The 17,475-nt window shown below is 34.3% G+C and overlaps 1 protein-coding gene across 4 annotated transcripts in view; it reads left to right on the forward strand.

Annotated features, from left to right (window-relative positions):
- Positions 1-17,475, forward strand: part of LOC139089053 (transient receptor potential-gamma protein-like) — a 123,046-nt gene that overhangs the window by 59,783 nt on the left and 45,788 nt on the right. For all 4 annotated transcript variants that reach the window (XM_070638481.1, XM_070638480.1, XM_070638483.1 and 1 more), the window contains 5 exons: positions 12,501-12,634; positions 13,917-14,154; positions 16,675-16,717; positions 16,776-16,817; positions 16,913-16,970. In XM_070638481.1, coding sequence (XP_070494582.1) covers positions 12,501-12,634; positions 13,917-14,154; positions 16,675-16,717; positions 16,776-16,817; positions 16,913-16,970 — 515 coding nt within the window. The remainder of the gene's footprint in view (positions 1-12,500; positions 12,635-13,916; positions 14,155-16,674; positions 16,718-16,775; positions 16,818-16,912; positions 16,971-17,475) is intronic.

Raw genomic sequence — 17,475 nt, forward strand, 5'->3', positions numbered from 1 at the left:
TCAAATTAAGTATCAATTATTAATAGTCATTGGTACTTTGTTAAGTAAAGAGTTTAAGATAATTAATTTTAATAATTTTCTGAAAGTAGAAATAGTAGTTTAAAAATAGTAACAATTTTTAAAACTTAACGAGAAAAATTGATGACAACACAGGATCTAGGAATCATGAAACTAACATAACTTTGATAGATAACGACAAGATGCAACTTGATATTGATAACGTTATTAGTTAAAGATTATAGAGTTTATTTTATATGCTAGATCATTATCGGAGTAAGAAACAATCCTAATGTATAAAAGCAGTTAGGGATTTGAGAGACCTTCTCTCTGTAATTGAGCAACACCATTAATTAAAGTAAAGAAGATAGGGTGTTGAAAGGAGAATATTTTCTCTCTTTATTTATGATTAATGTATGAGAGTACTTTCTCTCTCTTTAATGTATTTTAATATTTATAGAGTTGAAATAAATATTGTTCTTTATTCTATCTGCAATTATCAACAAAAATTGGAGAAAAAGGCACGCATAAAAGCAATTTTCACATTTCTCTCACGATTTTAGGTTCTCTTCTTCTTCTTTTTTGGTTCTTTTCTTTTCCTTATGTCTATTACGCATATGGAGATGTTTGGGGGTTGGGTGACTAGATTGTGGATGGGGTTTTATGGCTGGATCCCGCTTTTACAGCCAACACAGAATCAACATCAGAGGAGTATTTTGGTCCTAAGTGTCGTCAGGACAGCTATGCTTCTTACCGTTGATACGACGACCTAACAGTGTACTAGTGAAGCCGATTTGCTGCTCGGGAACTTCCTTATTGTACGACTGATCCAATTCCATTCCATACTTCAATATCGATTGCCATCAAATGATAGCCACCCCCATCACCCTCTACAACATCCAAAAGCAGAACATAAGAACAAAAGTTGAATATTCGTGATTAAATGAGAAGCATAAAAACTATAATATACATAATAATACGAAGAAGAGGAATTAATGGCAATAAGTCACTATGTAACAAATGTATCTTATTTAATTGGTCTATTTCAGTCAGAATAGGAAGTCTAACGAGAAAAATTATAATTTATAAAACACTTTTGCGATTGTTAATGGCATTAAAGAATTATGAGTGGAATAGAATTGTGAAATATGGGCTGAAAACGTGTTTGTTTAGACTTTAGAACTCATATTTTAAGTTATGAAGTTGGGGGGAAATTTATTATTTGATATTGAAGGTCTGAATGATGGCGATGTCACGTGGGCATCATGATGATGTGTTGCTTGGGTGTAAATTGTTAGTGACTCAATCTCCCGAGCTGCACAATGTAGCGAATCGCATTTTTTGCAGTAAAATAGGGTCCAAATCAGCCGTCATGATGCTGACATGGCAACTTCATGTCTTACTGTAACTACGTCGACTGTGTGCTATCGAAAAATCAGGATCCTAGAGCTCCTGGCTCTTTGCATGATGCTGGGTACACCTCGCAATGCTGAAACCCATCTCCATAACCTATCCATCCTTTTTCATACCACCATGTCAACATAACCTCAAAAAAATTCTTACTCCGAGTTTCTTTACGTCTTTGAATCACTCTTAAAGCTCAGCTCTACACAAATCAAAGACTCTAAGGCTGTATCTCATAACCACAACAAGCATGTAATTGAAATTTACGATAACACCTCAAGCAACAAGCTTTATGAGAGAAAAAATTTACATCCACACATGCGATGAAATCACAAAGAATAAAATGTATATACAGCCATCATATCATGAGATTATTAACCTTCTGGTAAACTTCTTGTTTGAAATAGAAAAAAAAAATGGAGAATTTATAGCGCAACTTTAATATGGGAGATGGGATTTGATTCTTGAGTTTGAGGTTGATTCTGTGCTTGAATCTAAGTGTGATGGAGGAGGAGGATGTAAGAGTTACGTAGCAAGTGAATGAGCCAACCCTTAAAATCCACAAACTGACTCCTCACTGCCTTCACATCTATGTCCAACCTTCAAAATCCCTTTAACCCTTCAATTCAGTAATCATATTTCAATATCCCATGATTATACACTCGGATCCCCCAGAAGCATCCTTCAAATCATCAAAAATCACTTCAATGATGTCAAAAGCTTTTCATTCTTAAGCATCAAACCCCAATTATTCAAAATATCCTAAAGCATCTATTGTTATGGCAAGCTGACCATGACCTCATCAGAACTTGAGTTTGTAAACGGTCATTTTGAGCTATCGCAAGCATAAAATCAAGCAGGTCATCATGAAAAATTCAAAAATGATCTTCAATATTTAAAGAATTTTTTATGCCTTAAATCATGTCACATCCTTCTTCTTGTTAGCGAACATTTGCGTATTTATTTAGCAAAAAAAGATTTTTCTATCTGCGATCAATCAAGCTACATGCTCATCTAAATTCAGTGCTTTCTATGTGCACATACATACATAAGCGCACGAACGCATTCATTTGTAAAAGAACAAGCGGAATGGGATTTAACAGAAAGTGGAGTAGCTCTTTTTTCCATATATAATGATGCCATAAATTCATTTGTTTCTTGTATTGAATGAAAAATGGAAGCAGATGAAGATTTTATTTAGAAATTTGCATAAGAATTGGGTTAGAAGCTGTTTGGAATTTGTCAAAAGCAGTTGTGGATTTGAGATGGAATGAATTAGTCCCGAGGGGTATAGCTTAGTCGCTAGGAGATCGTTATGCTGCTGAGTTGATGGCTTAATGTCCAAATGACGTTGTCAAAAGCAGTTGTGGATTTAAGACAGTATGAATTGGTCCCGAAGGCACAACATGGTCGCTGGGAGATTGGTAAGTTGCCAAATTGACGGCTCAATGTCGAAATGAAGTTTAAGTTGCCCAGACAGCCTCGTGCCTGCTGTTTTTGGGTCATTTTGACAGACTATCTCAAATTCCATCAAACCATCATCACAAAATCTACCAAAAACTACATTCCATCCAAATACCAGACTACCAGACACATCGACATCAGCATCAAAACAATCAACAACGAACCACATCATAGACACTCGTGTCTGAAGAATCTGAGATAAAAATCTTCAGAATTAACAAATAAAAAGCATCATGGCACCCCAAAGCCATTAATTTAATTGGTCACAACAACAAAAAAACGGAACTAACTTAATGTTCAAGATATGCAAATTGACAATGAGCACAAACAAAACATTCAATAAATTTACCACAAATTTTGCAAATTGTTGTTAAAATGAAGATTATTTTGGGGAAAAACAAGAGTCATTATTCGTCTGTGATGTCCGAAGTGTTTTTGTTTGGGGATGTTCAGCTGTAGTTAAGCATAGGAAAGATCTGTTTGGATTAGAATGTAATTTTGGGGTCCTTTTTGAATTCCATAATCTATAAGGGTGTATACGTGGGAAGGGAGTGTTTGGGGGTCAAACCTTCATGCCCCTCATACCTTATCCAAACTAATCTTATTAATATCTAACTGCAGCTGACTTTCTGATGAGTTTATCCTCAATTTTAATGAATCTAATTACAAACACAAATTGACGTGATTTATGAACCCCCCAAAACATAATGAAAAGATTCTTCACTTTTTTCCAACTTTTTTCTGCAGCAGCAGCATTGAAAAAGGCACGAAAAATATTTTTTTTGTCTCCGTCGCTATTCACAGTCGCAAACAAATGCAAACATTTGTCATTCGAAGGGACAACAACAAAAAAAACTTTCCGAGAAAAGAGAATTTTTAACCCTGAAAAAGTCGCGAAATTAATCTCAGATAATGAGAGAATGGCATTAAAAGTGAGAAAAATCTCATTTTTCGATTGAGATCAAATTGAATGTGTCATTTAGCGTTAATGGATCTGCTCGTGAAAGCCAATTTTCCTTCTTTGTTTTGCGATACTTTTTATTCAAATTGTTGGTTAAAAGGGGGGTCGTTTGGATGTTGTGTGATGTATGGAAATAGAATTTTCCTTGGTTCCTCGAGCCATATTCAGTCAAATCTGCCATTGCGAGAATTTGGCATCTGTGGCTGTGAGGACATTGGCTCAAGTGACTACACTAATCTCTTGTGAGTACGTAAGCTCGATTCCCGTCAATTTAAAGACTTGATTCCCCCTAAAAGGGCCCATACCTTGGCTCACACCTTCTCATATAGCCTCAAAATCATCTAATTAATTAACCTCGAAATTTTGTGAGAAACATTTCTTGTTGCCTTAACTTACTAATCATCATTCTCTACCTTAATTAAGACTTTTTAAGAGATTTCTTCTTCCAATTTCCTTTTTGTAAAAAAAAAATAAACTTTCAATGTATCTCTTCTAATTAATGACTTGTACAACAAGATACAACAAGAAGAAGAAGGATGGAGTGTGAAGTTTACTAATAAAAGCACTAGATACGATGAAATAAATAGTGATGAAAATTCATTAGTGAAATGTAAGAAGAATTATAGCTGATTGCGATGTTAATGGAATCGTTTTCATTATGAAACATGATACTTTAATGTTAAGAAAGAAGCTTCATGTCGATGAAGGAGGTTGTTGAAGGTTGAATAAGAAGAAATGTGTGAAATCAGGTGTTTTGTCTTGTGAAAATTTAAAATAAATTCTGACGGATTTCTGAGAAATCTACGTGTTATTTATGTAAGGAAGATTGAAATTTGAAAATTTTTCCATGACGATTTTGAGCTACGTGAGATGTCAGGTACTTAGCTGGAAGGCAGATGGCGTAGAAGAGGTGAATAGCCGGCTTTAGGCTGGCATGACTCATGACTGGGGTCAAATTTGATGAAATCTGGCATCAGACAAGATTCACACTGACCTGGGGCACGATATATTGTCATTTCTACGTTGTGTGATGTCTGGGTTAGTAAGGAGGTATTTTATATGCTGATACTTTTGAGTAACTTCATAACTAAGTAAGCAGTCAATAGATAGAGCATCAAACTGACGAACTCGGGATGATTCAATGAGTCCAATCATGTTATCGTCTAGAAACAAAGTCAGCACCTCTCTGATGAGCATACAGTGCTGAATTTTGTACTTCTAATATTCTCTGCTATATTTTTAATTTTCAAGTATAAAGTCAAACATCTAAAGCCAAATGTCATTACGAGCCGAGACCTCAAGTCTTGCTGTCATGTATCCTCATATCTTGCAGTCAACGTGATGATGTGGCTTCAATCTAGCTACTGCATTATGCTGCTCGGGAAATTCTAGAATCTCAAACAGAAATCTACAATTTATCAGCAAATAAGTCACACATTCAAACTTCCATCCATTCACAATTGTTCACCATAGCATCCAGCTTCATCCAGCTAACTAAATTTCACTACAGAACACACAGCATAGACATTTTTCATGTCAACCTACAAATAATTCAAATAAATCTCATCCATAATCTAAGGATTTAAGAAAAAAGCGCCTGGATGCATGCATGACATTCCAAAAATAAAGCCTGTAAAAATCCAATTTAATGAATAGAATTTTTAAACGGAACTGACACTATCTCATATCACATGCAGTCATAGCTTAGTGATGCCCACGCGATATTCAACAAAGAGAAGCTAAAAAAAATAACAAAAGAATTATGAGGCACATGCTGTGAATCAGTTTCGGTCCCTAACTCCAACAACAAACAGACAAAAAATGGAAGAAAATTTAATGAAAAAAATGGCACAAATGAATGTTCTCAATTGACCTTAATGTAATTCTTCATTGTTCTTAATCTTAACTTTTTTTTGTTCTTTCATTGGCCCGACTTCCCGTAATGAAGCGTTGTCTCTTGCAAGACTTACAATTTGATTAATTTGCCTTACTTAATATGCTTGAAGAATGGCGAATCTCGCTTGTTTTGAAATATTTTTTTTATAATTCATTATTTGAGATGAATAACAACTTTTGTTCAACAGAAATCAAATTTGGAAGTTCTTGGGTGGGGTTTGTTGATGAGTGACGGGTGTCAATTGATATTTATGGATTCTTTGATTCTGGAACAATTCAAGATCAATTTTAGTTTCAGATTTGAACATTTTTGATCAATTTTTGATCAATTTTGGTCAATTTTGAACGTTTTTGATCATTTTTGAACATTTTAGGTTGATTTTGATCAACTTTTGAACATTTTTGAATCTTTATTGATCAATTTTGAACATTTTCGATAAAATTTACACGTTTTGGATCAATTTTTGATCATTTTTGATCAGTTTTGATTTTTTTTGATCAATTTTTGGTCAATTTTGAAACTTTTTGATCAATTTTTGAATTTTATGATTTTTTTGATCAATTTTGTACACTTTTGACCATTTTTGATCCCATTTAAACAGTTTACTTGTCGATAAAGTGATTCATCACCCCCAAATCCACTTCAAACTCCTCCCCTTCTTCCTCCCAAACCTTAAAACATCAATCCATAACAGCCCCATTGCCTTAATCAAATTTGTCTTCTTTTTTACCAAATTTTTTCTTTGTGTCACTAACTTTTCTCATTGTCTGTTTCTTAAGCAACCTCAATTCATTTCTTTTATCATGAAAAAAATGTTCAAAAAAACAAAGAAATTTCAATTTTGTCTCCTTTTAAATGTCAAGAAACGAAAAGAAGTAAGCATGTTGTTGTGCTGTGTAAGCTGACGTCAAAGTTGCAAGACAAACAAATATCTGCTGATTAAGAATTAATGCTGTAATGGCTTACAAATGTCAAGTTATAAAAATACTGAACCAATAAAAAAATTGAAAACTATTTTTTTGAGGTAATGCCATCGATGGAAGTTCAGATGGTTGAAAGTTCATGTGTATGTCGAAAGAAAGCTGTCGACTTTACTTTTGTTATGGGTAAAAATTCTTGAAGTAGAAAATTGAATGTTGAAAATTGAGATGATCTTATCTTAATGCATAATGGAATTAAATTTGAAGCAAAATTGAAGATGAAGTGAATGGAACTGATTTTTTATGAAGGGATTCTTGGTAAGGAAATTTTTTCGTGTGCTTTTAAATTAAATTGCGGTTGATAAAGCTCTTTAAATTGACTACATGGGTTAATGGTCGGGTGATGAACTGATAAGAAGACTTGTTGATGATATTGATGGCATTAGATTTCGATTAAAGTCGAGTTTGGATTTCAAATGGCATCAAAAAGGGCAAATAGGTGACATGAGGTGAGCGCTGTGCTGGATTAATGTCAAATCTAGTTTCACACTAGCCTGAAACCAGCCTAATGAAGGATTCTTTGCATTTGTGCTTTTTAAATGTTGTATAATTCATAAGTAAAGCTTCTTGGGCAGCATAATGTGACAAACCGTATTTTTCGTCATAAAATGCGCCGTCAGTGTGACTGACAGTGATTCCCAAGCGAGCAAGCTGTGCTGTCATCATTAACTACAATATTAATGAATTCCAAAACTTCATTGATATTTTAAAATCCAAGAGCTACAGCATAGTCACCAGGATACGGCCATGTTGCGGTTTAGATGCCTAGACATGATAATACCCTTTCAGTACCTGACAGACATCTGTTTCTGGCTCATTTTGACATCAAAAAATTGAAATTTGTCGCAACCTGGTGTTCGGGTAATTCACATTTTCCATAAAGCCTGCACAAAACCTGTTCAAAATCTCCAAACATCTTCCAAGTTCCCCAAAGCAATCCACTCATTTCCATCATATTTAATAAAGATTTTCCACACAAAAAATACAAACGATAAGAGGATCACAAAATGTAATCTGCGATTATTACTTGTTGAAATATATTTCATTTAAATAATTTTATAGCCACGATGTTTGATAATTGTGCCATAAACTTTATTCTGAACCTCATTAAACAGCATTTCAAGTCCCCCTCTTAAAACATGTCCGCAATCTTTGGCGAAAATCGCAACAATTGTGTCATATTTTATGACCAAGATTCAGACTGTCCTGATGTCACGAAATATGAAATGGCAAGCTTTAAATAATTTTTAATGGATTGAATTCAGCATTTTTTAATATTTTTTTGCTATTTTCGACCCAAAAAAGCAATCAAATTCACTTAATGTCCACAAAAACCATTAAAAAGAGCCACAATAAGAACTGACATCTGTAAAAACATTCTTGACAATTTCATTTCACGAAACTATTTGGGCTAATGATTGCTGATGTTCAGAATTTAGGAATTTTTTCATCATTTTTCTTCATCCACTTGGATTGAATTGCGTAAATTTCCGGAATTTTTTTGCTCTTTTGATGATTTTTTTTTGTTGTTGTGCTTATTCTCAATTTATTTATGTGCTCTAATTCAGTGACTAGCGTCATGAGAATCTCGTGAGAAATTATATCTTCTCCTCCTTCTTTCTTCTTGCATGTCATGCTTAATGAAATGATATTAAACATCTTATATTGGTTGGTTTGAGGGGTCATTCACATGTTACGTAATTACTGTAAAATTGCTCACAATTTGCGGTTCTGGATTTTATCTTAGCAGGCAAAAAGTGTGTTCTCAAGAGCATAGTAAGCGAAAAACACGCTCGTAAGAAGCAATATGGAGTAGGAAGGTTTTAAAGAATCTATCAATAGCTCAAAGAAAAATTTGCGCAAGATTTCGTAAGGAAAGTCATACAAATACTAGTTTATCCTTGTATCCACGCAGTGGAGACACATTATGTACTAAAGACTTCAAAACTCCAACCTAAATATGAACCGAGCTTCATAGCTAGAACGGTGATTATGGAAAAAAGAGCTACGAAATTAGACCTTACCTGGGATTGAACACAGGACCTTTGGCATGTATGACCAACGTCCTACCATTAATACCATTAAAGCCACTAATACCATTTGTCCTTTGCTGATACAAGAACGGAAGCCATGTGAAGCCATTTTGTGAAGCCATGTGAAGCCGAAAACTGAGGGGTTTCAGAGGATATGGGGGTGTAATGTGATGCCACATGAAGCTATGTGAAGCTGAAAATTCTGAAGATGGGGCGCCACGGGCACTCCCGATACTCTAGTTACATAATAAGTGAACAGCCTCTGACAGGTTCAAGTAAGAAGTAAACGATCCCATAAGCCACTTCAAACTAAATATCATCGACTTGCTTGTCAATTTGTAGCTACACATTTGAAAACTGTAGCAGGTATTACCTAGTTTGAATTAAACTGTCCGCTTAACTATCGTATTGACTGGTATTGACAACATTTCAACTCATGCTGATCGAGTGAATGATTCCAACAGAGCAAGTCAAAGTTGTAATAGCTTTATATGCTGTTTATGTAGAACTGAGTGCATTTAAAGTCCTCATTTTAAATTAAATTCAAACAAATGCTAATGTCCTCTAGTTCATCTTCATTTCCAACAGTAAATCCACAACAAAATGCCATTTGTTGCCCATCACTCGACACATTTAATTGACAATGAATTTAATTGAATGTGGATTCTTTTCGGAATTATAATATTATGGCATGAAAATGTCATGTTTATATAACAATCAACAGAAGTTCCAATTTTTTTTATATATTTTGTCCTGCATTTATATTTATTTATTTTCATTACTGCTGTGTGTCCACTTGTTGGAGCTGCCTTCTCATTTCGCAGTCAGTAAATTCTGACTTAATTTACATAAAGCATGTCGAGCATGTCACAATTAATTTCACACACAAAAAAAAAATTGTTATTCTTAATGACAAAATAAGTGAATCTCAAATGTCGCATTAAATATTGTGTATGAGGACATAATTCTGTCATTTCTGGTAATAATTGCATCTGCGGAGGTCTACATTCTACTTTTTTATAGCACAAAAATGCATGAATCATGCAAGAAATTATAGTCGCAAGACTACTGGAACCCGGATTTTCATTATTATTTTATTCCTTTTTATTAATGTGCAGTCAGCATCACATTGTGATGGAACTACAAATGACTTTCTACGTCATAAATTTCACCATCGTTTTTAAGTACACTCATCTGCTCCTTCACATCTTCCTTTATTCTTTTGAATATGAGCGACGAAGATGATGACGATGAAATGGTTATTCTTAGTGCTTTATGCTGGAAAAATGAGAGGGAATTTCCTCATATTATTGATATTTCATAAAGTAACAGTAGTGAGGATATGAGATCTGCTGTGTTTGCATAAAATGATCTCATCTTTAAACTTAAATGACTTTATCAGTTATACAAGGTATATGAACCTTGTTTGAGAAGTTTTATAGCCAGATTGTAGAATGCAGTAGAATGAAGAATAGTTTGGACTCGAGTCAAGTCAACTTGACCAAAGCTTGGTTTCATTGGCTTCAAACGTATGTCCACGTATTTCATAGACTGTCATAGAGTACAAAAGGTCATTGATCGCAGTTCCAATTTTGCTTTTCCATCCTAACTTAAGCTCCATACTTGACTCATCTTCAATTCAACTTGACTTGCACCAAACTAAATTCTTGTCAAATCAGCATGTGTTGATTTTGTTGTCTGGAACTACTTTAGTTCCATGAAACTTTTTGTATATTGTCAGAGATAAAATGTTGATCACAATAGTTTTGAAAATCATCATATAAAGTCAAAAAACTTTGTTACTATAGATAAAATGAAGACAATTTGTTGAAGTCGAGACAGTGTCTGGTTTGTCTAATAAATTGCTGAAATTTACTGCACAGTCTGAAATATCTTCTGTATTTTAGCACTAAATTCAAGGAATTGGATGGAATTTGGTCAGAATTGGCATTGGAACTCAAGTCTTAGTTACAGATGTTTTGTGGGTTGCTAGCCCGAACAGCACAGTTTGTTCGCTAGGGTATAGTTGCCTTACTTACTTCGCTGGTTATACAGATCAGTTGTGATCCATGACATCCTATAGGAGTCGCTTGAAGCTGGCTTCCACTTGCTTCCACATCGTCCCCTTATTGACGGTAAGCCACGAAGTTGCCATGAAGACACCGTGATTTCAACCCATTTGTTCGGTTCGCCGCATGGTGCTACTCATGTACTTGACTTTAAAATATTTTTACTATTCCTAACCCAGCCATAAAAGTCTGTATGATCCACCACTGCAAGAATTAAAATAAATTCATCTCATAACATGAAATATGCATGGATACATACTTAATATTCATATCCACAAATTTTATTTGAATATGCAAGCTTGTAAGCAGTTCTTTTGCAAAACTTTCAAGCTTTATGAAGCTTATGGTTCATAAAAATCTATCTGCATTTAAGGATGTTTTGCATGTTTAAAGGATATTGACTTCAAGATCAGTTCCTTAGATCTCAGATCTAACTATAGAATTCTAAACTTTCAATTGCATCACTTCCCAGCATATACAAAAGGATGCGAGATAACAAAGCACAGAAACCCTTTTGAGTTTCCCGATCCTCAAAGGTACACGAAAGAAACAAAAGGAAGCAATCCCTTTACTTTGTTATCCAACACAAAAACAGGAGATGAAGCCATCCTTTGTACCGCTGGTTTCCTTACAATTGCCTTTTTTATTATTCAAACAATCCACAAAAGTAATTTGCATAAAAATCAACAATTGAGCATAAAAGGCAAGGATTCTTATTGAAGTTTCTTGTATTTTAAATATCAATAACATTAACATTTCGTGGGAAGTTTCTAATAAAATTTGCATGATTGTTTTTCTCGGTGCGAATTTGAGCCACGATGATGATTTTTGAGTCCCTTTCTTGGTTAAAAATACTTATTTGTTGAGATCCTTCTTGGAAATAAATTGGTTGATTTAAGGCCTGTCCTTGACATTTTTTTATGGCTATAATTGTGATTTTGTGAAGGTACAAATGTAAATTAGGTATTAAATTATTGGCATTGATTGTATTGATGATGAACCTTTTGACCCCGAGCGACACATCATGGCGAATTGTTGTGGAGAGGCTTGGGTTTGGTTTAGTGCAAATGAAATCAAATTTAGGATTTAAGGAGCCTCAATTTTGGCAATCATATGTAGATAAAGTAAGGCAACTTCCATTTAATTCAAATAAAGGAGCTTTAACTGATTCTTAAAATCTGAAGCCTTCTTCATTTCTGTCACTCAGGGTATCAGCTTCAATTCCAGTCCACATGTCTCACATTCACGAATCATCAATCTTACAAGAATCTCAATCATTCCTTAATCATCATAATTAAAATACCCCAAAAAATTAACTTAATATAAAAATAAATCTCGAAAATTGAGATTACCAAGCTTCTGTTCAACCCCAAAAAAGTAAAAGGAAGGAAATTCATTTAAAAAGTAATGAATACCGAAATAAAGAGTCAAGATGTTGAAGAATCCTCGATAAGAATAAGAAGTGCGAAAAGCAATTGAAGCAAAAAGCAATTTTCACGCTATTTACTGAACCATTTAAATCAGTGGTGGGCAACCTGTGTGCCGCGGTACTAAAAATTGATGAAAATTACATGAATTGCATGTCTTGGTTGAGGTGTACCATCAAGGTGTGCCAAAGGTTGTGCACCACTGACTTCAAATGAAAAAACTAAGCAAAAATATTTTAAAAAACTTTAAATTTTTCTCTTAATTTAGCGCTTCTCAATACACGGCATGATGGAAGAAGAAGGAAATGCACTTAAGCCGCATCAAGAGATCGCTGCACTCTCACTCGAAGAGAAGCGATTTCTACTTGCTGTTGAGCGTGGTGATGTGGCGACAACACGAAGGTAAACAATTTTTTTAATGTCAATTTCACCTTTTTGCTTTGACTTTTTTTTCATACTTTTTTTAATTCCTCATACAAACTCTTTTTTCAATTCCTTTAATTCCTTTCTCATTTCAACAAAGTGTGATAAATTTCTCTTTGCAAATATTTAATGCTGTCTATTTTATTCGAAATAGATAAATATTTACACTTTCTTGACAGACATAAAAAAAGACGACATTTTTTACTTTACTGCATGCTTTGCTGAACATTCATTCCTCATTTCTCATTCTATAAGATTTACATGAAATAAATAAAATAAATAGTTGATGAATTATCAAGTTAGTGGATGATTTAAGACGCATTTAGGTATGTAATGGAAATTGGAAGGTTTGAGATTTTATTTCGGATTATTGGCAAGTCCTGTGGAACATGAGACCAACTGAATAGCTTCAAGAGCCTTAGAAACGACAATTAATTTAACAGTGATGGATAGTCTGTGTCAGTGCTCAAAATTGACTCCAATTTTGTATGGAAAAGTCCACTTGACTTCATACAAAATTTGAGTCTACTTTGAAATCCAGTTTGTGTTAATGGTTCAATTATAGCCAAGCATACAGCCTACGAGAGCTTGCAGTACATAAATATAATAGTTGAGTATACTCGTCAGCGTTCCTTGCAGCTTGCTCTGCTCTTGAGAGCATGGCCTTAGCTTGGTAGGGATTTATAGCTTCATTTGAGTCAAGTGTTAATCAAAATCAACCTTAACAATCAAGAATGGTACAAATCAGAGTTACACAACAGGCACCAGTGACAGGCAAAAACTGTACGATTTCTTGATAATTTGCAAGGTTTTTCTTACAAAACCATATAAATTATCAAGAAATTGTAGGATTTTTGCCTGTCACAGGTGCCTGTTTTGCAACTCTGGTTCTAATAGATGGAACACAGTGTCAAAATTGCTAAAAATCCATCTAATGCTGCTGTAGCGTCAACCTGGAGACAGATTTCCTTATACCAAAACTTAAGGCTGACTCATGATGCCCTGCGGAATGATTTTTTGCATTTTCTACATCCTTTGCCTTCCGGAAGTAATACTTCCATGCATGTGCACAAAAATACGAAACAATCATCAGAAATTAGCAAGCACCATCAATCACAAAACCAGACAAACTGAAAATCTCAATAACTCCAATTTCCTCATATAAATGCACTCAAGATCATCCTCAACAACAAACAAATGTATCCACATGGATATGTAAATTTTTTTAACAAAAAAAAACCTTTCTTCTTCTATTCCTTAGAATGCTTCAGAAGGCAAAAGAGACGGGTTATATAAACATCAATTGCGTTGATCCTTTGGGTCGTTCAGCATTATTAATGGCAATTGATAATGAAAATTTAGAAATGGTTGAGTTGCTTATAAATCATCATGTTGACACAAAGGATGCTCTTTTGCATGCCATTAGTGAAGAGTTTGTGGAAGCTGTCGAAGTGTTGCTTGATCATGAGGATTGTTCGCATCGTGATGGTGAACCGCATGTAAGTAAAATTGTAGTGTTTGTGGAGAATTTTAAGTTGGTGAATGTAATTGAGAGACTATTGGATATCAGTGCTGGCGGAACAGGCACATATTGGTGAAATCAGAACAGCAGAACAGATTGCAATAATATGGTCCATTATTGGAAGATTTCAAGTTTATTCGTACACAATTAAAACAGAATTGGACTTTTGTGTCCAAAATATGCTTGTTTATTTGATAAAATGCTTCTTTTTTATAGAACAAGATAAAAATATAATGTAAAATATGTATTTTTAAAGTTAAGTCACACATTCCATGTGTAATGCTATCTCGAAAGGCATACGGTGTAGGAATTGACGAAAATTTGACCTCAAGCTGACTTGACTCTGGTTTCTGGCTGACTTGACACTGGCCTCGTGCTGACTTGACTCCTGGTGTCAGATTGACTTGACATTGGCCTCAGGTTGACTTGACTCTGGCCTCAGGATGAGTTAACTCTGGTCTGAGTCGGATTTTTATCGAATATTAACAAGATGCCACAGTCAAGCAGGCCTAATGTCGGAATTTCGGTTATTTTTACACCGTGTGCTTTTTGAGGTATATTACATCATGCTCATATGGACATACTCGATTATGTTATCATATTTAAATACATCTGATTCAATGGTTTAGTTCAGATCATTGAAAAAAGTTGTTATTCTCTCAATATCGTTATAGTTATACATCCTGTTAATGTCAAAATCTCGATAATTCTTCAAATAATTAATGTATCCATAATTTAAACATTTTGTCATTAAATTAAAGTGTAAGTAATTTCTACCTAAAGGAAAGTTAGCAAATCCGATTAATCCTAAGCCACATGAATTACCATGAAATTCCATGGTTTTCAAACTCTTACAATCAATAAAAATCATTGGATCAACATGAAAAATCAAATTATTTATAAAGTTAACATGCTTAAGATTCGGTACGAATTCGAACAATCCATGATCAAGTGTCATTATGTTATTATCGTTAAGTAAAAGAACTGACAAATTTTTAAATTCATACAAATCATATTTCTGTATTGATCTTAATCCTGACTTTTCAATTCGAAGAGTTTCCAAATTATTGAAAAATTTAGTCAATCCAATTGGTATGTAAAGGCACACATGAGATGAAATTATCAAATAATTCACAGCTTGGTTTGAATGATCAATCATATGCTGTCCGGAAATATTGGTGACAAACTCGATAGGCTCCAAAACGTTTATCTCTGTAACTGAACATTCATATATATTCATCCTTGGTTTAAAGCCTAAGTCTCTGTTAGTGTAGAAATCACTACCCAAAGAATCGGAGAATCGGCATGTGATGTTGATCGAACTGACTGAATTAATGATGAAAATGTTCAACAGAACTAAATTAAATCCAATTAAATTCATAGCTTTAACTTTTATGCTTATATGTTCACAATTAAAATCCAACTGAGATTAATTCTAATTTTTTGGATATGAAGCTGCTTTAGAGCAAAAGATTAGAGAATTGCAGCCCGAGGAGTCAATTCCTGAGTAGACGTTAAAATTAGACCTTAATTAGGATTTAATTAGATGTAACGTACTATTGTCCACACAGGGTAGCTTCAAGCTTACAAAAAATAATGAGCACATATCATCTATTTTGTTATGTGCTGCTCGGGTGGACTACAATACTCCTACTCATTATCAAAGCCGATTTTGAATGTTTTTTGTTTCAAAAAGTCTGTGAGATTAACTTGTTGACTGTTCTGAAACTGCTTTTATACCCAAATACTGGAATCCAATTCCAAAAGAGAATAACCTCCATAGTGAAGGCACTTACAGTAAAGTCCGCTGTCCAAGGTGTTCTGATAGCATTGAACTAAGGTTTATTATACTCTATACAAGCAATCTGTTACTTTCTTTGAATATGCTGGATTTGGAGATGATAGATTGTGAATCTTATAGGGTTCGCCCAGATGCGCAGGCCTGCAGTTTTCAGGCAGAGTTGTTTGGATAGGTTTTAACACTATTCTTAATCGTACTTCCTCCAGAATACCACAAGATACTACGCACTTGACATTTGGCTAGCTTCATAGTCAGACCTCGACTTCCACAATTCCCAACAAGCAACTATTCTTAACAGACTAACTTTGCTTGCCGTACAGATCAGATATGACCCATGGCTTCTCTCAGTTGACGTCTGAAATTGGCTGTATCACTGCCCTTAGCCAATTGTCAATACCTAGAGCTACACTGTCAAGCAATCATGTCCATTTAAAATTAAAATTTATTTCCAACGAAAATTCTCCACAAAATTAAAACAAAGCAAGCATTTCATTATCAAATACACAACAAATTTAATCTTCAAATTTCTATTTTTATTCTCTTCTTACTTTCCATCTCCTGCACCAACGACTATATAAAAAATACCCATTTTTAAATTAAATCACAACACATTTGTGAATGTACTTCCGTCGCAAATTGATAATATCAATGAATATTAACTGTTGTCATCATCATTGAAATGAACATAACGACCAGTCATGGGAAGCACTGCCAAGTGAGACAGCAACATTTACGCCAGGTATGAAGCACGTTTTTTTTGGTAACAACAAAAATTTTAAATCTTTACATCTTTATAGACATAACACCGCTCATTTTAGCTGCTCATCGAGATAATTACGGTGAGGGAAATGTCAAATTGATTCTGTGCTTAATATGAAGCAAGCTTGAAGAAGGAACGAATTTTTATAAATTTACATTTTCTTTTCCTTTTCAGAGATAATCAAAATTTTATTAGATCGCGGCTCTACCCTCCCATTGCCGCATGACGTGAGGTAAATTTTCAATGTTCATCTCTTTTTTTTGGTACTTCCTTGACTTTATTATAATATCGAAAAATATGCAAAGTGGATTTTAAAGTACCGCTCGCTTCTAAGCCTCTTCTTTTTGGTGCCTGTATGAATTTAAATCAAAAAAAAGTTTTGTGCGAATTTTAAATTTAAATCACAGACATTAACAATGTCGAATGAGTGAGAAGGAAGTGGAAATGGAAATTTTTATTTATGGCAGTGATATGCTTTGTGGTTTCGTAATTAAGAGGTAGCTTTGTTTTGTATTCAGCTGGGAATGGAACTCTTTTAAAGGTTGTGATGGATTCAAATGTATGAAGTGGAGCTTTTGAGGTATTGCTGATGATGGCAATTGAATTGAAATTTGGGGAATTAGGCAGGGGGTGGTAACTTGTAGGAAAATATTGGAAGATTAGGGATTCTGTTCGAAGAACCCACTTCCTCCTACCAAGTGGGTAGAGCTCCTCAAAAAGTGGAAAAATTTCCTGAA

Source organism: Chironomus tepperi, unplaced genomic scaffold, assembly GCF_022539635.2.
Source record: "Chironomus tepperi strain 1889 unplaced genomic scaffold, CSIRO-AGI_Ctep_v1 contig_174, whole genome shotgun sequence".
Taxonomy (NCBI): Eukaryota; Metazoa; Arthropoda; class Insecta; order Diptera; family Chironomidae; genus Chironomus; species Chironomus tepperi.